The sequence below is a fragment of the Arvicanthis niloticus genome, chromosome 1 (assembly GCF_011762505.2).
Source record: "Arvicanthis niloticus isolate mArvNil1 chromosome 1, mArvNil1.pat.X, whole genome shotgun sequence".
Taxonomy (NCBI): domain Eukaryota; kingdom Metazoa; phylum Chordata; class Mammalia; order Rodentia; family Muridae; genus Arvicanthis; species Arvicanthis niloticus.
The window spans coordinates 89,631,978-89,654,952 of NC_047658.1; the positions used below are offsets into that span (position 1 = coordinate 89,631,978).

General features: G+C 47.0%; 1 protein-coding gene across 2 annotated transcripts in view; it reads left to right on the forward strand.

Annotated features, from left to right (window-relative positions):
* The first annotated feature begins 1,921 nt into the window (after positions 1-1,921).
* The window catches only part of Prkcb (protein kinase C beta), a 327,890-nt gene continuing 306,836 nt past the window's right edge, over positions 1,922-22,975 (forward strand). Inside the window, exons 1-2 of one of the 2 annotated variants that reach the window (XM_076942168.1) lie at positions 1,922-2,305; positions 3,301-3,332. In XM_076942168.1, coding sequence (XP_076798283.1) covers positions 2,133-2,305; positions 3,301-3,332 — 205 coding nt within the window. In that variant the 5' untranslated portion in view covers positions 1,922-2,132. The remainder of the gene's footprint in view (positions 2,306-3,300; positions 3,333-22,975) is intronic. The other variant, XM_076942171.1, reaches the window with a different exon arrangement.

Below are 22,975 nucleotides of genomic sequence, written 5' to 3' on the forward strand. Positions count from 1 at the left end.
CAGCCTCTTTTCACACAGCTCTTCCAGGAATGGAATGGCTTTTAGGACAGTGGCCCTTGCAGCTCCAGGCCTAGACACCATGAGGTAGTTTGTTGTTACAGACCAAAGTCATTCAGAGCACTTGGTTCAAAAGACAGGATGTGGGCTGTGAGCCTTCAGTTCATCTTTCAAAGGAAATCTCCTTCAGCAGCAGTGTCTCCTGGGATGTTTTCCCAAGTCTCCCTGGGAGGTGCTGGGGCCTCTCAAAAGACTAAGAATAGCCAGGGACATCCAGTTTCCCAAACATGCCAACCTTAAAAGTGAATGCTATTTTTCCCTCGTTACCTTTGCATTACTGTGCAGGGGAAGGACACTAACATCATGGGTATGGCTCACCACGCAGTTGTTGGATACCTCATTATGATTCACCGCTCGGTAGCTCCAATCGGAATTGTCAGACTGGTATCCGAGCTCTGTCACTACAGAGGCCCACCCCTTTGTCACCAGTGTGCTTTGTAGTCAGAACAACCACCATTCCACAACCCGGAGACTCTGTGTACCCTTTAGTCACTCCATCCAACCAGGCTTATTCACAGAACTTACCTGGTCTATACAGGTTGTGGTCATGACTGAATGAGACTGTACACAAGCCTCTCTGACACCCAGCACTAATGTTGTATGTTTATTTTTTTTATTTTTGCACATTTGTAGGTCATGGTACAGGTAACCTTCCTCCACTCTGTTACTTAATCATGCAGCACTCACTGGGCTTATAGGAGGTGTCAGACGCTAAACTTGACACCAGGAGACATGAAGGTGTCATTGACAATGCCTGGGACATTTGGAAGAGTTTGGTTGGATGCTGTTTTCCATCCCCAGGGTGTAGAGCATCACAGCGAAGGGAGATTTAGGTGCAGTGCCTTATATAACACCCAGTGTCGTATCATTGGTTATCTTCCCATCATTTAGGTTGGATCCAGGGGAGTGTAGCATTGGATAGTAATATTCCCTGAGCATTAGAAATCTCTCCTAACAAATACAAGAAGGCCTCAGGTATGAGGACAGCACCTGGGGAGATCTTAACCACATAAACCTAGGTACTTCCACATAGACTTTTGTTTTAATAGACTGCACAAGTATGACCAGAAGAGACTGAAGTGAATGAAATTTAGGGAAACACTTGTAGCCGTCCAGCGGCCATGGACGGCTACAAACACTCATTTATTAAATTTGTTTCCCCTCATCACTAGCCCAGCTCCGTTTTGCAGTTGGGGAAAGTGTCTTTTTGTGGAGAGAGTTCTCTTTTAAGGGTTCGAGCAAGCAGACACAAGTCGTTGTGGAGTATACACATATATGCCCCTCCCCTACCTCTGCAGACAGTGGTGTGTGTGTGTGTGTGTGTGTGTGTGTGTGTGGCCACAGGCCTTTCCGGATGAGTGACAATGAAAGCCCATCCCTCCAGGAGACGCATGCAGAATGACCAATGGGATGATGGATGGAGGGTGCTGGGTACCAGTCTCTGCAGAGGCCAGGGTGAAACTGTCTGTGTCCAGCCTGTTCGGCCCTGATCTCCTTGAGCCCTTTGGGCCTTTAGGCATTCGCTCCTTGCTGGGGCACCAAGGGGCTCATCTTAACGCACCCTAGGGCCTAGGACAGAGTGCCAGGGGCGCGGCTCAGATCTGTCCAGCGCAGTCTGCCGTTCTCGCGCCGCAGCGCTGCGGCTAAGAACACTTGGCTGGGAGGCCTGCGGGTTGCAGTGTACGTGTATGTGTGTGCGTGTGTATCTGTGTGTCTCTGTGTGTGTGTATGCTGGTGGTGCTGATATGTAAAGCAGCTGGCGGCTCTGGGCGGGGCCTGGGCTCCATGCAAATGAGGGAGGCGGGGTTACACCAGGGCTCCGCCTCCCTCCCCCGCAGCTGGGGCCAGCGGTGCCAAGCACAGCTGGACCAGCGGCAGCAGCTGGGCGAGTGACAGCCCAGCTACGCGCGCGCGGCCGCCGCCAGAGCCGGCGCGAAGGGGCAGCGCGGCCCTGCGGTCCCCGGGCGGCAGCAGCGGCCGCCTAATCCCGCGCCTCTCCGGGCTTGCAGCCCCGCGGTCCCGCCGCCCCGGGGCCGCCACCTCTCGGGGCTACCCCCAGTCCCCGCGCGCGCAAGATGGCTGACCCGGCTGCGGGGCCGCCGCCGAGCGAGGGCGAGGAGAGCACCGTGCGCTTCGCCCGCAAAGGCGCCCTCCGGCAGAAGAACGTGCACGAGGTGAAGAACCACAAATTCACCGCCCGCTTCTTCAAGCAGCCCACCTTCTGCAGCCACTGCACCGACTTCATCTGGTGAGAGTGCGCCGCGCGGGCCACCTGCCTGGGGCCCCAGAGGGCAGCGACACGCATGGGGACCCCTGTTGTTGCCCCCGGGGGAGGAGCAGTGTGATTATCCCCAACCCGCTGGACCCTTCTGCCCTGCGCTCCCGGATGGCCAATCCCTCAGGTGCTGGGTCCTCTGGTCCCAGACAGCTGGCCGCTAGGCGCCTCCTGTCCTCTTGCACTCTGTAGCCCGAGCGCCTAGGGACAGCGCTGCAGGCACCTTTTTGACACCTGGCTCAGAGCGCAGTGTGGCTGTCCCTCCTCGGCAGGGCAGCTCCGCGGGTGTCTTTCTCGCCTGGGGTTCCCGATCTTTTTGCCTTCTTCCGGGCTTGAGGCGCTTTCACCCTCACCCCTCCTTTCCGGGGCAGCTCCCTGGGGTGCCCTCTACTTCCCCGGGGCATGGAGCATCCTTCCCTCTGTGTCTCTAGAGCAGCGCCCTGGGTTATCTCTTACTGCGCCTCCAGAGTCCTGAGCCCCCCTTTCATTCCTCAGTCCTCACCCTCACGTCGCTGCAGGGCCCCTTTCTTTCCCCTGCCCCTCCAAGCATGGGGAGACCTCCCCACCACAATCCCTCAGAGACACCATCGCGGTGGAGTCCCTCTCATCCTCCCTCTAGACAGGTCCTTTTTTCTTTCCTTGAGGGTACTCCCGGCATCTCCTTGGGCAAATATCCAGCCCGCCTTCCGCCCCCACCCGGACGGAAATGCACCCTCGCATCCCGCCACCTGGTGGTCGTAGTCTTCTCTGTACTGCAGGGGAGATGTGAGGTGGGGGTTCTGCCAAGCTCTCGTAGTGTACCTCCCAATCCCACCCAAGGTGGAAGACACCTTGGAGACCGGGCTGTAGCTAGGAAGTTGCCCTTGGGGTAGAGGGACAGTGGGAAGGAGGAGGGGGGGGGGTGACCGTATGAAACTAGCTGGTAACCGGACCCCTCAGACTGATAATCCTCCTTGTTGCTTTTACAGGGGCTTCGGGAAGCAGGGATTCCAGTGTCAAGGTAGGCTCTGTGGATGCCAATGGTGGGAAGAGAGAATAAAACAGACTTCACAGACAAGGCAGAGTTAGGCAGAGTGAAGTAATCCTGCCTGTCAGAGTGACCTCCCAGGCTAGGAATCCTTCACCACCAAAGGGTCCTTTTAAGGGGTGTGTGTTTGGGCCAATGATGCACCATCCAGGAAAGGCCTGTGGAGCTGGAAGGCCCTAAAAGTCAAAAAGTGCATCCATCCCTCTGCTGTCTGAGCATTCTCTTGGGATGCCAGCCCTACTTAAGAAATGAAATGTCTTCAAGGACTCTTGTGTGTGGAAGGAACCTCTTTCTTCCTAATTCCAGCCCTTTCTTGCTCATTGCTCTCCCTTACCTCTCAGTAGGAGGTTCTGCCTCTTTCCCCTGCTTTGCAGAGGTCTCTGCAGGTGGCTGCCTCCTCTGCAGATGGTGCATCCCCCTAGAAAAGCAACTGTGGTTTCCCCTGGGCCTCCTCTCTCTTTGAAAGGGGTTGTTCCAGATGGGGTGCCTCTGGGATCTTGCCTGAGGTTGCCCTTTTTAACATCTGAGGAGGCACAAGAAGGACTCCAAGAGACTGCTTACCTGGGTTCTTGATTCTTGCTTGAGAGCCATGATTTCAACCAGGGGTGCCTAATTAAATATCAGAGACTTGGTGGCCTCTCTAGGGTTTGTGCCTACAAGATGGACTGTGGGCTGAGGAATAGCTCAGGAAAGTGCTAGCTTTGTGCCAGAGAGGCTCTGACACAAAATGGGAGAGGGGAAAAGATAGATTTTAAATGGACTTTCTAAAGATGTGGCCTTGTTTAACCCTTAGAATGCCATAAATAGTTTGTAAATTTCTCTGTCTCTCTGTCTCTTTGTCTCTGTCTCTCTCTGCCTTTCTCTCTCTGTCTCTGTCTCTCTCTCTGTCTCTCTCTCTGTCTCTCTCTCTCTCTCTCTCTCTCTCACACACACACACACACACACACACACACACGGCTTCAACTTGTTGAATACTAACTCCACTTTCATGCTGGAGCAATCATTTGGAACTGAGGGCATCTGCTTACTAGGGCATACATTTGGGTCTTTGCTTCTGTTCAACACTGGCCTTCTACTTCTGACCCCCTTAGCCTCTTGAATTTACTGGTTTGTTCCCCCTCCCCGATTTAGGCCAGGTGTGGTTGGGTTTAGTCAGAAGTGATTCTGTATTTTCTCCTCCTCCCACTTCCATGCCCCTCTTACCTTTTTCTTCCCCTTCCTATCTCCCCCACCCCTGTTCTCTCTCAGATTCACTATGTGCCCAGACTGACCTTGACCTGGATGTTCTTCTGTCTTCCAGGTGTTGGGAATACAAGTATCTTCAGGGTCGAATTGACCTTGTCCTTCACTCTGTGAACTGTCCTTAAATCTGGATAAGGATTCTTATGGGTTGGAATAGCCTGAGTTGTGACTTAATGCCCAGGGACAACTTTGCCTTGCACCATTACTCTGCAGGCAAAATTAAAAAGACCTCAGCAATCAGAGGTGGCTTTGTGATGTGCACAAACTGCTGACCTCTAGTGTGTGTGCCCAGATACCCTAAGCTGAAGGCTCTTACTGAGTTCTGGTGTGAGACTGGGGAAGCCTCCTCGGCTAAGACCTCAGTTTTATGCAGCACATGGAAGGACTGTCAGGTCTCTGCTGGTGGCAGCAAGTTAGGCCAGTGGCACAGCCTAGATGGTTTTCTAACATTTTATCTCACTCACTCAAACACAACACTGATGGTGACTTGGTGTTGGGTCTGTGGAATCTCTGTGAGGTTTCCTTTCACTTCCACGAATTGGCTCGATGTTGGGTCTTTGTAATCTCTGTGAGGTTGATTTTCACTTGCATGAGTTGGTTTCTGTTTTTGTCTCTTGCCAAGGTCAGGGGTGATTTTTTAAACACTACTTCTGCGGCTCTCCTGTGCCACCTGCTCTGCTGTTACTGATGGCTGGGGAAGTCAGCTTTGGGATGTGCGGGGGACGGCACATATGGAGCAGGAGATCCTTTTATTCAGAGCCTAGGATTTTTTTTTTTCTTTTTTGGCACAATGAGAGAAAAATCAGAATGAAAGTTTTCAAAAAAGTATGATCAACTTTAAGGACAAGACTTTCAGAAGCTGGGTAGAATGGTTGCCTAGTGTGCTTGACTCCCTGGGTTCCAGGGAACAAAAGGAAAGGTGGGGAGATGGGTATTTTAAAAATTATTTCTCTTTTCATTTTTCCACCCTTTAGCGCTCTGAACATCTGGCCCTCTGGCCCTCTGTTACTGTCTTGAAGGTCTACTCCATCTGACTTGGAGTGGGTGGGAGGAGAGGGGGTGGGAGGAGAGGGGGTGGGAGGAGAGGGGGTGGGAGGAGAGGAGGTGGGGCAGATTGATGGGCCCTTAACTGAGCTGCTTAGAATGAGGCACAGCCCAGAAGGCCAGGAGAGTTTATCATTGCTACCCAGTGTTGCTCAGGACTGATTCTGGAACCACAGACAAGCTCCTTTTATATGATTATTTCCAATACCTGGTACCTGATACTTTTTCTTAGAGTGAATTTACTTAAAATAGGAGCAACATTATAATAGAAAACAAACAGGGTTTATTCTTTTTCCTAAGCCAATAGTTCAGAGGTCTGGTCCTTCAGTTTTCTATGCTGCTGTTCCAGGGTCTGGAACCACAGACAAGCTCCTTTTATATGATTATTTCCAATACCTGGTACCTGATACTTTTTCTTAGAGTGAATTTACTTAAAATAGGAGCAACATTATAATAGAAAACAAACAGGGTTTATTCTTTTTCCTAAGCCAATAGTTCAGAGGTCTGGTCCTTCAGTTTTCTATGCTGCTGTTCCAGGGAGCAATATTTACCTCACAGCTCAAGAAGATGCTGGATTCTCTAGGCTTCAGGTCTCCTTTTAGCTGGTAGGAACAGGAAAGGGGTGAAGTAAGTCAAAAGACACATCATTTTCAATGGTCCTTAGGAATGTTGCCTTGAGAGACTTTGCTATATACTCTGTATGTATTGGCTAGAACCCAGTGCCATGTCCACTCCTTGTTGCAAGTGAACCTGCAGGGCAGCTGTGTTTAGCTCAGGTAGCACATTCCCAGCCAACAGCTAAGGGAGGGCTGTTTCCATCTCAAGGGTGGAGGAAGCAGAGATTGGGGTTCCACAGAAGGGTGTGGGAGGATTCCAAGACCAAGAAGCCCTTGCCACTGCCCCTATGCTCCAGTAGCTGTCATGGAAATCGGGGTGCAGGACAGAACATCCAGGAACCATAGGGAACTGCGAGTTTTATAGACTTGGGAAGCTTTCTTAAGAATACATTTCTTGCTTTTGTACAGCTAAAGGACAAAACTCTCGGTTAACTGCCACTGACTTACCCGCCTCTCCTCCCTCTTTCTTTGATATTGCCTCTGCTGACAGAGAATCCCTCTTGTGAAATTGCATACAATTTTGGATTAGAAATGGGACCCATTATACTGCAGGACAGACCTTTCTTTCTCCAAGGCACTCTTAATAATCCTAGAACCTGCATGCTGTGTTTAAACTGTAACCAACTCACTAATCACTGGGAGGAAGTCAACTTTTATCCAAAGAAAGACTTTGCAGTTTGGCAGAAAGGAAAATCTTTTTTTTTTGGAAGTCATTTCAGTAGAAATAGAGAAGCATTAAGATGTTCAGTTCTAGATTTTTAAAGCACGTGGTTGGAACCAGACAAAAGTGGACTCTGATCGATGATCTTCTATTTGTTCACTGCGTGACCTTGGGGAGTCCGTCCTCCACACTGTAGCCTTGTCCACCATCTTGGTGAAAGAGGACAGCAGTGTCTCCTTTGTAGAGCTATGAGGAGAAATATCCGCAGAGAGTGTGAACAACTCAAAGTAAGGTGATCATCACTACTTGATTAGTGGTGGGAAAATGTGTCAAAGCGGGGCAGAGCTTACTGGAAGTCGTGAGATGACTGTGCCTGTTTCATGTGCTTAGATGGGTGTTTCTCTGAAGACTTTGGGTAATATCAGCCAGTATATACTTCAGTGTCTGGATCCAGAGCACATGGCTTCCCTCATGAGAAAGATCTGAACTTGCCTGGGACTCTCTGAAAAAGCCCCATGCCTCTGGTTTTCTGACTATAAAGAACTAGACTTAATGATTCTAACAAGAAAGCTCTTTTCCTTTCCCTGAGTGAATTCAAAAACATGTTCTTAGCTCCTTGTTTGAATTATTTTTTTTTAAAAGAAAGACTATAAGCTCTTAAGTATCACATGAACCTACAACTGTTGTTTTCTCTCAGTAGATATGCTATAGAATACAAGTTTAATGTAGTGTATTGTTAACACATACAGATTAGAATATGCAACTAAAACAACAATCAACATTTACATAAATTGAGGCTAGGGGTGGCTCAGTGGAATCACAAGCAAGGTCTTGGGTTCCATCCCCCAACTTGAAAAACAAGAGAATATAGGGAAATGGTAACTAAAAGGTAATTTTATTTTGGCCACACCTTTCTCTGTGTACTTACGTGTGGCTTGAACTTTCTCTGCAAACTGATACTCAGCAAAGGCACACTGCAAAGTGGTAAACACGGCCTGGGATGCTCTTACTCTCTCCCTGAAGCTTTGTTACTGACTAGTGGAACACCTTCCCAAGGAAAGATGGAAAATATGACCTTTGGAAATCTGGTTGGTATGATATACAGGTTCTTGGACACTAGTACAAAAATATATCATTTCCAATCCTAGTGACCATCCACACCCCACCTAGACCAGGTAAAGCATAAAGATAGCGTGTTGGAGTCAGTGGGAAAGCCATGAGAGGGTGACTGGTCAGAGACAGCTCAGCATTTGAAGTTAATTTCTATAGGGCTGGAGAGGTGGCTTAGCTGCTCAGAGAGTGCCAGAGAACCCAGATTCAGTTCCCATCACCCACAGCAGATGACTCACAACCACCTGTAACTGCATCTCCAAGGGGATCCCATGCTTTCAGCCTCCATAGGTACCTGCATTCACATGTATGTGCCCTGCCCCATACACATAATTCAAGATAATAAAAATTAATCTTAAAAGGAAAATTACTTACATCCATGTTAATATTGGAGTCTTTCCTTTCTCTGCCTCTCCCTGTTTCCCTTTCTTTCTGTCTCTGTTTCCTTCCCCACCCCACATGTGCACACACATATAAAAATAGATCTGTATGTCATAATTTTGAGATTGTACATGGTGCTACTTTTCAGCCACGGAGAGTCAAATTATTGAGTGCCATTTCAAATTCATGTCTGGTCTTTTGATTCTGCAGACCAGTTTGTTCTTGGTAGGCAGCAGGGTCAGCTAGAAAGTTCACCCTCGTAAGTTGATGCTTTCCAATACTGGGGCCCTTGCCATTTTTCAGATTTTTTTGTAATATGAAATTATTGACTTCACTCACCCAATCTCTCTAGCTGAAGTTGTGTGATATTCCATAGATAGAATGTTAGGGCTTTTTTTTTTTTTTTTTAAATAAAGACTACAACATCCACAGTGTTTACGTATGACATTTGGAAGTGTGATGTCTGCTTGAAAATCTCATGGGAAATTTGTCTTTTAACCAGACACTTTTTAACCCACTTTCCCACATATCCATTCATGCATGTGTCCGTGCATATATCTATCCTTCTGCTCATCAATCCTTCTATCCATCCATGCATCTTTAAAAAAATTTTTATTTATTTAATGTATGTTAGCATCCTGTCACTGACACACCAGAAGAGGGCATTGGATCCCATTGCAGATGGTTGTGAGCCACCATGTGGTTGCTGGGAATTGAACTCATACCCTCTAGAAGAATAGACAGTGCTTTTAACTGCTGAGCCATCTCTCCAGCCACCCATGCATCCTTTAAAAACATACCCAGTGACCAACTTCTATGTGTTTGGAATGCTTTTTGGTGACAGCACACGACAGTGCATGCTACTGTGAAGATTCCTTATCTGGTAGTGTAGGAAGAGGAGGTATGACTTAGCACAAATGATGCTGCAAGAGTGTTTTGTGAGAGGCTAACCTATGTAATGTTTCCAGGTAGAGTTGGGGTCATTCCATCTAAAGAAGCCCGAGTTCTCATGCTCCATTCTGAGCTGTCAAGGATCCAGGGCTAACAACATATGCTGTGATGTATGTAAAGACATGCAAGAGGCTTTATCTCAGAGACATTCCTGGGGGAGCCTCCAGCCTTCTGTTTGAATGTTAACTATTAGGAGAGAGTCCTTGGACAAGGGATCTCAAGATGAAGTCTCAGCGTGACAGCCAGAGAGCTCCAGATCCTCATAGTAACTCAGATAATAGGCTGACTTCCTTTATGTCTAGGGGTTACAGTTTGAGGTGGCTGTTCTAAAGCAGAGAAATCAGACAATTTCAGGGGTGGTAGATCAAGTTGGAGCTGGGAGAAGGGAACATAAATACAAAGAAAGAGTGGGCATCGTGGGGATTTGTCAGCTGAAATCCAGTTTCAGGGACTTGAGGCTGCTTGCATTGCCCCAGATACTGTATGGTACTAGCCCTCTGCCTTACAGTTTCTTTCTCTTTTGGAAGCGATGTTTTTGAAGTAGTTTCACGGTTAATAGCATTGAAGCATGATGGAGAAAGATGCTATGTTGGCTCTCTTCTCATCTTTCTGATTTCATTTGGGAGAGTGTTTCCCATTGGTACTAATATGTCTTTAATGACTACACAGACCTGCAACCCAGTAAATATCCACCGTGTGTTCTCAGTGAGAGCGGGAGGGCATTTTCGTTTGTTCCTGCAGAGCATCTTGCTTCTTTGATGATTCATCTGTTTTCCACAGTTACCCACCATTGAGTCAGTCCTGTTCTACCCCTGCCTTTTGTTTAGTAGTAGCTGCACCTCCCTGTGACCAGGCAAGGGGTGCTTCAGTGATTTTCTTGGAAGTCCTCGGAAGTGCTGGAGGAAGCTGAGAGGTCCAGATGTCTCAGCCTTCTGCCTCCAGTGTGGTGAGATTACAGGCACATGCCACCAATGATTCTGTCTCTTCATGACTCTGTTTCCTGGGGGCAGGTAAAACATGATACTAAGAAGAAAATACACATCCGGCTGTATGCTTAGTCCTTTCTCCATCCACCCCCCCTCATACACCCATCTTTCCATCTATCCATTCATGTAATAAGTATTCATTGAGTGCCTACCACGTATCCTGTGCTGTTCTAGGCACTGACCGCAGAGTAAGGAACAGAGAATCCGCCTTCATGGAATTAGCATTGAAATAGAAGGGCAAGAAGGTAGAGAGTAGAATGAACACATAGCGCACGGTTACATTGCAGTCGGGACTTTGAAGAGAAAGAAGACACAGTTCTTGTGAAGGAAGTATATCACATGGCTGCTTAGTTCTGATATGTAATAGAGTGTTCTATAAAGGGTGTAAAAACACTTAGTGTGGCGTCTATTCCTTGGAGAGAGGTAGAAAGGATTGCACAGATAGGTGACATTTGGGAACAGTTTTACCATAAGAGTAGGAGTTCCTAGAGTGACAAGGGGGTGGAGACAGAGGAGAGTACATGTGCAGATATGGAGGAGAGAGAACAGGGTGCCTGCAGGGAACAGGAAGAAGGGTGTGTGAGGGAGGAGCTGGTGGGAGAAGAAGGTCACATAGTCATGCTCTAATGTTTGGATCTGATATAGGCAGCCTGGCCACTAGGAAGTGCTTGTGTCATTGTCTTGAGGTGATGTGTGTGTGTGTGTGTGTGTGTGTGTGTGTGTGTGTGTGTGTGTGTGTGTATGTGTGTGTATATGGGTAATGAAGTGGCCAAATGCTTTGGACCAGGGTGAGATGCCATTTGAAACAATCAGCTGTGACTCAGATCCTGAAATTCCAGGCTGGGAGGGAGGACACAGCTACTGAGGGGCGAGAGGGACATAGCCGCTAAGGGCACAGGGACCACTGCTATGTTTTGAATCCTAAAGAAACATTTGGAATTTCATGTCCACCACATTGTTGACTGTTCTATTTTGGGGGGTGGTTACTAGGTTATTTTTGTGGTGCTAACAATAGGGATGCCTCTCTTCATTGCGTCCCTTCGTGCAGAGGACCATAGAAATGATTCTTGCTCTGAAAGGAATCCTCCCACTCCTCTTTCTCTCTCTCTCTCTCTCTCTCTCTCTCTCTCTCTCTCTCTCTCTCTCTCTCTCTCTCTGCTGCTGCTGCTGCTGCCAATCACCCTACAGCACATGCTGATAGAGCACATGTGGGGCAATGGTGACAGGTATGTGCTTGGGGGACAGAAAAGGTTTCGGTTTAGGGCTGGGGAGCTGTGTTAAGAGGCTTGTTGTACAAGCATGAGAGATGGAGTTTGAATGCTTGTAACCTTGGAGTTGCACAGGGCAGAGACAAGGATCTCCGCAGCTTGCTGACCACCAGCCTCGCTCCAGGTTCATAAGAGACTCTGACTCAAGGGAATAAAGTGGAGACGGATAGAACAGGACACTGAACATCCACTTGTTCACATGCATATTTCACATCCACTTTGCCTTCCACATGCATATGGATGTACACACCTGCATGCACATATATGTGCATACACACATGCCCAAAGAAGTGGAGGACTTTGGTTTAAATCTTAGTCTTTTACTATGGACCTTGACTTAGCCTCTTGGGTCTCCTGTTTTCTCCTGGGTAAAGGGAAGTGGGGACAGAATCTGGTTTACAGGGCTCTTGTCAAGTGTTCCATGGGCATCTTGGTTGACACACAGAAATTCATTCGTGCATGGTGGGTGTTGCTGTTCTTGGTTGAGTCCTATCCGTGTTTTTTTTCTGGGTTATAGTCCTGTTGGGGCAGTGAGATGAGTCCTCCCTATAAGGAGGTGATTGGGGAGTGGATGTGCTGATCCCGTCCTGGTTGGCAGCAACAAGGCAGCTGACGGTGGAGCTGAGAGAGCCCAGCTCAGCAGGGACAAGAGAGGTGCTGTGAGAAGGGGTGAGTGTCAGGCTTTCTCAGAAACCCTTTCCTGCCTAGTGAAGCTTTAATTAGTTGAATTGAGGCCTGTGATTGCCCATCTGCCCACTTTTGAAAATGTATTGATAGCATTTCAACATCAAACAGATTTCCGATTCTTCCTTTTTTCTTTCTCATTTTTCTTTTGGTGGTTTGCACCAGTTTCAAGTAGTCAAGACCAGCCTCCAGCTCTCTGAGTTGCCCAGGCTGTGTTCTGCCTCCACCTCCTGAGAGCTGGGCTTTCTCTCTCCTTTTCAGTGTGGGTTCTTTTACCTTTCAGGGGAAATATTTTGGTCTCATAGGTGCTGAAGCTACTTGGAATGAGCGTGTATAAGCTGGAAGTTGCAATCTGAAAGACTTTGTTTGGTTTATGATTTTTAAGGCTAGTTCTTATGTCGGAAATCACCCTGTCCTTTGTATTGGAGGGAACCATTCTTTAGAATGCATATATATATAGTCTCTCTCCCTTCTCCCTCTCCACCCTTCTGTGTGTGTATGTGTGTGTTTCAGACAGAGTTTCACTGAATAGCCCAGGTAGGCCCTGAACAGCCCAGGCTAACCCTGAACTCACCATCATCATGCTCTTCATTGCCTAAACTTCCTGAAGCCAGTCTGATTTTCTTCTTTCCAAGGCTGTCTCCCCTGACTGTCACCTATTCTCAGGCAGTGACAGATCAAGCCCAGGATCTCTGTCTCATGATTGTTCCTTATTTTTAAGTCCCTTCCCCCGCCTTCATAGCTCAATTTTAAGCAAGAAGATCCCTTTCAATATGACAGCTGATGGCAGTCCTTTGAGGCACACACAAGGAGTAGAAAACCTATCTCCTCTCCACTGCTGACCTACTACACTAGAGAGGTCACTGTCACATTGAGACTGCTAGTTTGTGTTTGAGGGTCATGAGAACTGGCCGTTCATCCATGAGTAAGACTGTTGGCCTCTACTGACCAGGGCCACCTTACCTACCTTTCAAAAAAAGCCCTTGATTCTCATTCTACTGGGGAGGGGCACCCAAGACCTTGCTTCTTATGCCTTTGCATGGCTCAATCTTTGCTTGTCTGTGCTCTCCAGGGCCTCCTCCTTTGGGGTTGCTTTCCAGTGCTCTCCCATCTCTCTCTCTTCAGGATAAAGACTATCTTTTGTGATCTCGATGCTTCCTGTTTACTACACCACAGGAGGTAGCTGCTAATTGGCCATTTTACCCAGGAAGTCTTTATTTTACTTTTTGAAGACAGGGTTTTGCTAGCCCAGTCTGGCCTTAGGCTTGCAATCCTCCTGTCTCAGGCACCTATCAATGACACTAGACCAAAAGACTCAGGCTTCTAAGCTACTGAGGCTGGTCCCGAGAAATGTCAGCTGGGGCTTTTCAGCTTTGCATACGGAAGTGACATCTTTCTGGGAGACAGGCACCTTCTGGCGTCACCATTGAAGGATGGTGCTGTTTGTCTCCTTGACATCTGCTTCCTGTTTCAATGTTGCCTATCTGCTGCAAATGATAATAAAGAAGCCAGGGCTTTCTGACAATTTTCCCACCCAATAATTTAGTTCTGTTAATCCTCGGAGAACTGGAGTTCACAAACTATATTTAGAACTTAAAAAATGTAAAACTCTCTATTAGTCAAGGTATTAGTGGGAATCTCTTAAAGCTACTGTAATAGATAAGCCTCAGAGTCTCTGAGGTTTAACTGAACATTTGCATCTCATTTGCATCTTAGACACCACCCCCACCCTCCATGCAGGTGATCCTGACCAGAGAGCCTTCATGTGGGGCCCTAGAGTTCTCTCTCCTTGGACCAGTGGGTTGGGGAGAGAACATGTGAGAAAACACACTCATTCCACAACCGTTCTGGTCTGGAAGGACACCTGTTACTTCTGCTCACATCTGTGGATCAGAGTTCAGGCACGGGGCAACGCTGGCTGTAGGTGGGGCAAGAAAAGAGTGGGTAGAACTGAGTGACCATCTCTGTCTTTGGGAGTAAAGGGAAACAGATTTTGGTGAACACAGTCAACCCTTCCTCAGCCTCCAAAGTCACGGTTTTCCTTCTTGCCATTGGGACAGAAGACATTGCATCCTGTCTTCTCTCGCACATGAGCAGCCAAACTGTGATGTGAAGCATTTTATCCCTGTACCTTACCTGGTGCGCTTTGAGGGGAAAGCAAGTTCTGTCTGTCCACCCCTCCCCTCACCCCCATTAATTTATTTATTCACTTCACATCCTGCTTTGTCTGTTTTTAAAGAGTGAGATAAGGTAACATTCTTACTGTTTTTTAGCGGTTTGAACAATTGGTTCTTGTTAGAATTTCCGGGTCTCTCAATAAACCAGTTGTCAAAAATGAGATTTGTTTATGTTTTAATTGTATCGATATGCATATGTGCATGCGAATGCAGGTGTCTGTGGAGGCCAAAAGAGGGCATCAGGTTACTTAAAGCTGCCGTTTAAAGGCGGTTATGAGCTACCTGATGTAGTGCTGGACCTTCTGTAAGAGTTTCTACTTGCTCAAAACAACTGAGCCATCTTTCTAGTCCTTAAAGACTGGGATTTATGTGTGTAGGCATCCTGAACACCATGGCTGACTCAGGGCTAGGCAAGAATACTTTTATTTACCGTTCTTTGTATTTAAGTTTTTCTTCCAGCGTCCCAAATCAACGATTCATTATCACATAACAAAGACCGATAAAGTAAATACAGTGATTTTGTTGAGCACTAGTTCCTGGGGTCATTAAGTTGGGTTGGGCTCAACCTGGCAGTTTGTTCTTGGCTGGTCTTATCTGTGGACTTGAGCCTCAGTTAGGATGTGTGGGACATGGCAGATTTTTCTTCATTATCTAGTGGGTCCCTCCCAGCTTAGGCTCGAGGTGGTGAATGCATTCCCCACACATGAGTTGAAGGGACACTCAGAGGTGGTGGAGGGGCTTCTTGTCTTAACAAAAGCAAAATGTAAGCTCACTCTAGAAATAAAGGAAAAAAAAATAGAAGAGAGAATAGACCTTGTTTTTGATGGGGTGGGGGGAAGCTGTGAATAATCTGGGACGTCTTTGGAATCTAGCACACCAATTTTAATGTATCTCTGAAACATGTTCCAGTTTAGTGTCGGTTTCCTGAAATGAACCTGAGCCTACAGCAGGCCACAGTGTAAACGCTTACTGCTCAGACCTAGCGATGATGGTCCTAGCAGGGAACTGATGGAGCCAAGTGTGATGCTGCACTTTAGAGTACAACCAAGGCTCAGAACATTGAATTCTTCCACCATTACCACAGGATTCTATGATCAATTACCCCCAGACACTTGGCACTGCATCCAGAGTGTGAGAGTCAGAGCGAGGAGCACATGCCTCTGCTCCTGAGGGGACAGAGATTCAAGAAGGAGATAGACATGCAAGGGAGTCTGTGCAATACCCTCTGGCATTCGGGGCAGTAGAAGCATGAAGGGCGTAGACACGGTCTTGTGCCTGGTTAGGGCATGCGTTCAGACATCTGCTTCTTCATTACATGCAGGGCCTTGGGTGTTTCACTTACTTGCAGTCTTTCGTTCTTTGTCTCCGAAATGAAGACAATGCTATAGTCTGCTTTCCCAGGGCAGGGGCGATTGAGAAAGCACCTGAGTGGTAGATTATTTGCCTAAGTACACAAGATTCTGCATTTGAAATCCAGGAAAACACCACACATGTGCACGCATGCGCACCCCGCCCCCCAGATTTACACACAAGCATGCATGCACATACAGACACTCACACACACATGCACACAAATGCATGCACACACACATGCACATGCACACTCACATGCATACACACAGACATAGGGAGAGAGAGATTTACAGATTGTCAGGCACGTGTGTATAACCTCAGACCTTGAGAAGGTGAGAACGTGGAATCTGAAGTTGGATGCCAGCTTTGACTGTGTAGTGAGATTCTGCCTTAAGATAAACAAAAACAAATGGGCGAACAAACAAACACATCGTCAAAGACTGTGGGTGCATGTGTACATGGAGGACAGAGGCCAACCTCCTCAGGCATATTCAACTTTGGTTTCTTTTTTTGAGACAGGATCTCTTTATCCCGGGACTCAGTGGTTAGGATGGGCTGTCTGGGTGCCAGCTTGGGTTCTTCCCAGGGCCTCTGTTTCCCTAGCAGTGGGATTACAAGAACACACCATCTTTTCTTACATGGGCTCTGAGGCTTGAACTCAGGACCCCATGCTTGTATAACAAGCGTTTTACCAACTGAGCCGTCCCCCCGGCCCCTCTTCTAACATTTGATTTTCACTGCTCTGGTTTATCACTCACCGGAGGGCCGCAGAATCAACTTAGTGAGTCACGGACACTATGAAAAATCAGAATAGAAAATATCAGAATGTATCAGCCTCAGGAAGGGTAAGTATGGCTTCATGAATCTTTTATTTCATGTGTTCCTATGCAGGCTTGGGTGAACTGGGTCAGATGTAAATGTTGTTTCTACCGTGGGTCAACAGCATGGTTTGAAAGTCACCCTGAAGAGCATGGAGAAGAAGCCTTGGAGGCTCGTGATGTTGGCCCATGGTCTGTGGAGGCTTAATTTATTTTTAGGGATATAAACTCATTGTTTTGAGTTCTTCATAATTAGGATTTCCCTCTCACTCTAACACACTACCCCAAGATTATTTTGGTCATCTTCCTTGAGCATTAACATATCGCAGACAAAGCTACTTTTTTTCCAAATCAAATATTAAGTATAGTGTATCACATCCTTACAAATGGAATGAGTGGTTTTGTAGAACTGCCTGGCCTGACCTGCTGCTGGGGTTAAGTGTCAGATGTGTGACAAGAGGTGTCCAGAGACTGCAGAGAGAGGGAACTACTTATGGGGGTGATGTGGGCTGGGAAAGAGGTGTTTTAGAAGCAGAACCTTCCCAGAGGGAGGGTGTAGGGGTGCACAGAGCAGTGCGGAGGGGTGGTGCGCACAGTGTGCCAGCATCAAGGTGGGTCAGATCCCTGTGGTGGGACTCTGCAGAGGATTGCTTCCAGCTGGAGCTTGAATTCAGTGTGTGTTTATATTCTCTGCTGTCCCTGGGTAGGTGGCAGCCCAAATGACAGCTGGCCTCATTCTCTTTCCCTTCTGGCTTTCTCTGATTTGGGGCCCAAGGGCCATAGGGGGCCAGAACGCTGCAGATGGGACAGAAAGTCAAGTCCAAGAAAAAAAAATTAAATCAAGGTTAGGGAGGGGGTGATGAAAAGAGAGTAGAGGGAGAGAGGAGAGAGGAAGGGACAGAGGGACAGAGGGAGTGATAGAGAGAGGAAGAGAGAGAAAGAGAGGGGAAAGAGGGAAGGAGGGAGGGGAAAGAGAAAATGGAGTGGGGAGAGAGGAGAGAGGGAGAGGAAGAGGAAGAGAGAGAGAGAGAGAGAGAGAGAGAGAGAGAGAGAGAGAGAGAGAGAGAGATTCTGCAGTCCCTAGAAGGGCCTGGATTTGTTGGACAGATGAGTCAAAGGAATTTTCCATTTCCTGGACATCTTCAAGTAAGATTCCTAACGCTGCTGACTCAAGCTGACATTTACTGAGTGCTCACCATGTGCCTGGCACTGCTCTAAGTACTTTACATATATTAACTCATTTAATCAGTACATCAGCCCCGTGCAGCAGCCACTGCTCCTCTTCTCAGAACATGCTGAGAAAAATGGAACCACAAAGACTTGAGAGATTTCCCAAGCTTGTACACAGTTACGATCTAAACACAGAGTTTTAGCATTGTTTAAAAGGAAGGTAGTGCTCTGGAACTGAGGAGGCAACAGTGGTGATGACAGTAACTATGGTGGTGATGATGATGATTGTGTTGATGACAGTGTTGATGGGGAAGATGATGGTGTTGATGGTGATGATGGTGGTGGTGGTGATGGTGATGGTGATGATGGTGGTGGTGGTGATGGTGATGGTGATGATGGTGGTGGTGGTGATGGTGATGGTGATGATGGTGGTGGTGGTGGTGGTGGTGGTAATGGTGGTGGTGATGGTGATGATGGTGGTGGTGATGATGGTGGTGGTGATGATGGTGGTGGTGGTGATGGAGAAGATAGTATCCTTGCTGCTGCTAATGATGGTGCTGATGGTGATGTTGATGGTACTGATGGTAATGTTGATAATGGTGTTGATGACAGTGTAGACAACAATGATGGTGTTGATGATGGTGGTGTTAACAGTGTTGATGGGGAAGATGATGGTGTTGATGGTGACGATGGTGATGATGATGGTGATGATGGTGTTACGGTGATGGTGATGATGATGGTGATGATGATGGTGATGATGCTGTTATGGTGATGTTGATGACAGTATTGATGATGGTGTTGATGGTTATGATGATTGTGATGATGTTGATAACAATATTGATGATGGTGGTGATGATAGTGTTAATGGTGATGATGGTGATGATGATGATGGTGGTGGTGATGATGATGGTGGTGATGGTGATGATGGTGGTGATGATGATGGTGATGGTGATGATGATGGTGATGATGGTGGTGGTGATGGTGATGATGATGATGATGATGGTGTTGATGGGGAAGATAGTATCCTTGCTGCTGCTAATGATGGTGCTGATGGTGATGTTGATGGTACTGATGGTAATGTTGATAATGGTGTTGATGACAGTGTAGACGACAATGATGGTGTTGATGATGGTGGTGTTAACAGTGTTGATGGGGAAGATGATGGTGTTGATGGTGATGATGGTGGTGATGATGATGATGTTGATGACAGTGTTGATGGTAATGATGTTGATGATGATGGTGTTGGTGATGATGATGATGGTGATGATGATGGTGGTGGTGATGGTGATGATGGTGATGATGATGGTGGTGATGATGGTGATGATGATGGTGATGATGGTGTTATGGTGATGTTGATGACAGTATTGATGATGGTGTTGATGGTGATGATGATCATGATGATGTTGATAACAATGTTGATGATGATGGTGATGATAGTGTTAATGGTGATGATGATGGTGTTGATGGTGATGATGGTGTTGATGGTGATGATGGTGTTGATGGTGTTGATGATGGTGACAACAATGGTGAGCTCCTATGTTTGAATCCTTTCAATGAGCTGACATTTCACAAATTTTGTCCCTTTGAGTGTTCACCTTCCGCTAAGATCTGTCAGTAATATCATCTCCATTTATATATGAGGGAACTGGCTTAGAGAAGAGAAGCATTTCTTAAAGAACTGCAGAGCTCAGACTGAATTCACATCTCTTTGAATCAGAGTCTGAGTTGCCAGCCACCAAAGTTAAGGGCCCAGGACGGCCTTGGAAGGTCTAGAAAGGAGGCCTGGCAGACTGAGGCGGCCATTGTGAGGGAAACAAGCAACATTTGAGGGGAAGTGGATGGTGTCTGGAGAAAACGATGTTTCCATTTCACTTTCCCCACTGAGGCAGCTTGACCATCAGTAGATTTTAGTCTTAGTGTATGTAAGGATTGCGGAAAGTTGTTTTCAAGTTTCTCAATATTCCTATGACTACAGGCAGCTGAGTTCTTCATGCCTAAGTTTTCTGCTAGGAGGGTATCTTGAGTGCTGTGCAAGTTCCCGAGTCATTTGGAAGGAAAGGAATTGCACACAGTAGGTTCTTTAGTGGGACCTGATACTTCTCTGCAGAGCTGAGCTGAACTGGATGCTTCACCCGTCCCACTGGAGGCCCATAGGAGGAGGGCCTCCAGTCACCGTAGGAGGCAAGTCCATTATTAATTCTGCAAGGAGCTGGGGTCGAGAGGTGTTAAGTGGCCTGCCCAAGGCCTCAGAGCCAGGAAGGACAGATGTTTATTTGACTTATGAGCAGGTTACAGCTCAACAACCCCACTGTGAATTGTAAATACTTTGAAGTTGAAAGTCAATGCCATTAACCTACGGAACAGCACAGCTTAGCAACCAGCACACTACTGAGTGTTTCCTCAGCATCGTATGAAGCTCTGTATTCTGGATGAGGCTCACAGCTCAAAAATCCAAAATGTGGTTTTAGTGAATGCTCTGCTGCTTTTGTACCAGCATAAAGTAGAGCAACGCACTCCGTAAATTGAACCATCATAAATTGAGGCTTTTTCTAAATGTGAACAGAGTAACCAACCAAGGCAGCCATGTTCCTAGATACACAGGTTCGCTGATAGCAGCCAGGGTATAGCAGGGTGTGGGAAGACTGAAATCTTCCTCCCCATCTGAAATCTTCCCCCCCACACACACCATAATAACAGGGGGCTGCTGGCACAGGGTGGTCTATCTGGCATGTTCACCCACTGGTGTAGTATAGGGGAAGTAAGACCCAATGCGTGCTTCTGCCCTCAAGCAGGATGATGGACAGACCTTAAACCAGGGTCTGTGGCACTCATGAGAGCTAGGAGGGCAGGGGCAGAAGACAGGGCACAGCTCAGGCCACAGGGTTTCAAGAAGGCCGACATGGAGCCTAAGTTGGCATCTGAGGTTTGAGGAAGAGGAAGGAGGGAGGAGGGAGGAGGGAAGGAGGGAGGGAAAGAGAGAGAGAGAGAGAGAGAGAGAGAGAGAGAGAGAGAGAGAGAGAGAAGTGGGCAAGGCGGGAGGAGGAGCAAGGCGGAAGAGACACTGGAGGAAAGCGGTGAAGATCCTGGGGTAGGCTGACTTGGTGAAGAGATTTTGACGGTAGGGGAAAGCAAGGAGGCAGCCCTGACAAACCGACTGCTCGGTTCAAAGACCAGCTCAGCTCTTCCTAGGGTTTGAGACTGCGATCTCTTTTATTAATATTCATATTTGTATTATTATTACTTCTACTACTATTGGGGTGTGTGTGCCCATGCATGCACAAGTGTCTACATGACAGGCATGTAGAAGTCAGAGGGAACTTTGTGGGGGTTGTTCTCTCCTTCTATCACATGGGACCCATGGATCTATCTCAGGTCATCAGGTTTGGCAGCAAGCACCTTTACCCACTGAGCCATCTTGCTGGCCCAGACTGAGTTTTAAGTCAAGTGAAAGGGGAAACTAGAGAAACTGAGTAGGGATGGGCTTGAGGAAGGCAGAGGGGAGAGTGCAGATGGAAATGCGTTTGCAGGGAAAGAGGGGTAGAGCCCAGGTGAAGACTCTTGCCTGAGGAGCCCCTGCTCCCCTGAAGTAGGAACAAATGGAAATTGAATGTGAATTCAAGCCCGTGGCCTTATACAGATTTTCTGTCCTCAGCTTCTGTCTTCTCCTGTGCAAATGACCGGGATAGGACTGATGCGAAGGCAGCCACCCTGAGGCAGAGTGACTTGGTGGAGAGGATTCTGTCTGCCTCAGGGCTGAGCTGGAGGAAGGACATTATTTTCTGTACTGAGTGTGTTAAGTTTCAAACACCTGTGGTATACCCAGGTCTTATGTATCCAGAGGTGACTGGGAATCCAGACAAATCAGGAAGCCACAATCTGGGAGTTAAAATACAAGTTATGGTTTCCCATGTTAGCAATGATGGACTGAAATGCCCGGAAACTGGGAGCACAAACTTTGTTCTCTCATGCTGTTTCTGTATGTGACTGCAGAGATGCAGGTATAAGTAACTAATATACAAAGAAATATTTAAAAGTATCTAAACCATATTCCTGGAGGTACTCAAGGGTTCTAATGAAGTATGACATTAAACAATATGAGATTACAGAGTATTTAATTAAAAACAATTCTTCTAGTTAGTAAGGGGAATACTGGAGTTCGGAGTTACATATTTTAAAACACCCTCCTGCTTCTCTTTTTCTCTTTCTACTCCTTTTATTCTCCCCCATCCCCATATTTGTCTTTTTGAGACAAAGAGACAAGGACTCACTATGTAGCTCAGAGTAGCTTGGAATTCACAATCCTCCTGCCCTTGAGTGTTGGCATCAGAGTCAGGAGTCACCACACTCCTGGTGGAAATTTAATGGTCACTTTCATTATATTTTTCATGCTTGTGTTCTATTTATATGAGATGTTTCTAGTTCTTCAATTCTAGTGTTTAAAAAAATTTTCATTTATGGGACTGGAGAGATGGCTCAGTGGTTAAGAATACTGACTGCTCTTCCAAAGGTCCTGAGTTCAATTCCCAGCAGCCACCTAATGGTTCATAACCATTTATAACAGGATCTGATGCCCTCTTCTGTCATGTGGGTTTACATGCAAATACGGCACTTACATAAATAAGTAAATACTTTAAACATTTCTCGTTTATTTAAGGATTCTTTGGCTGTTACTAATGAACACTTTAACAAATGTCAGGAGGTAGATTGTTCCTTCCAGAGTGGATGTAATCAGGTACTTATGTAGGCTCAGCAAAGATTCAGGGTCTTCCCAGTTTTTTCTTCACCAGTGTCTTCTTTCTTGGACCCTCAAAAGTTTTTACCCACCTACCTACCTGAACACACACACACAGACACACACACACACACACACACACATAGACACACACACACAGACACACACACCACACACACACACACACACAGACACACAGACACACACACACAGAGAGACACACATAGACATACACAGAGACACATACACAGACACACACAAAGACACCCCCCCCACACACATAAAAGAACCATATTGTTAGAGAATGATGTACAAATGAGAAAAGAGGGGAGCACGGGGTCAAAGCTCAGTTTTAAGAACTTTGTGTGGTACCTATGTTATGTGTGGAGCTGTGGCAACTGTCTGTCAGAGGGACAGGGCTG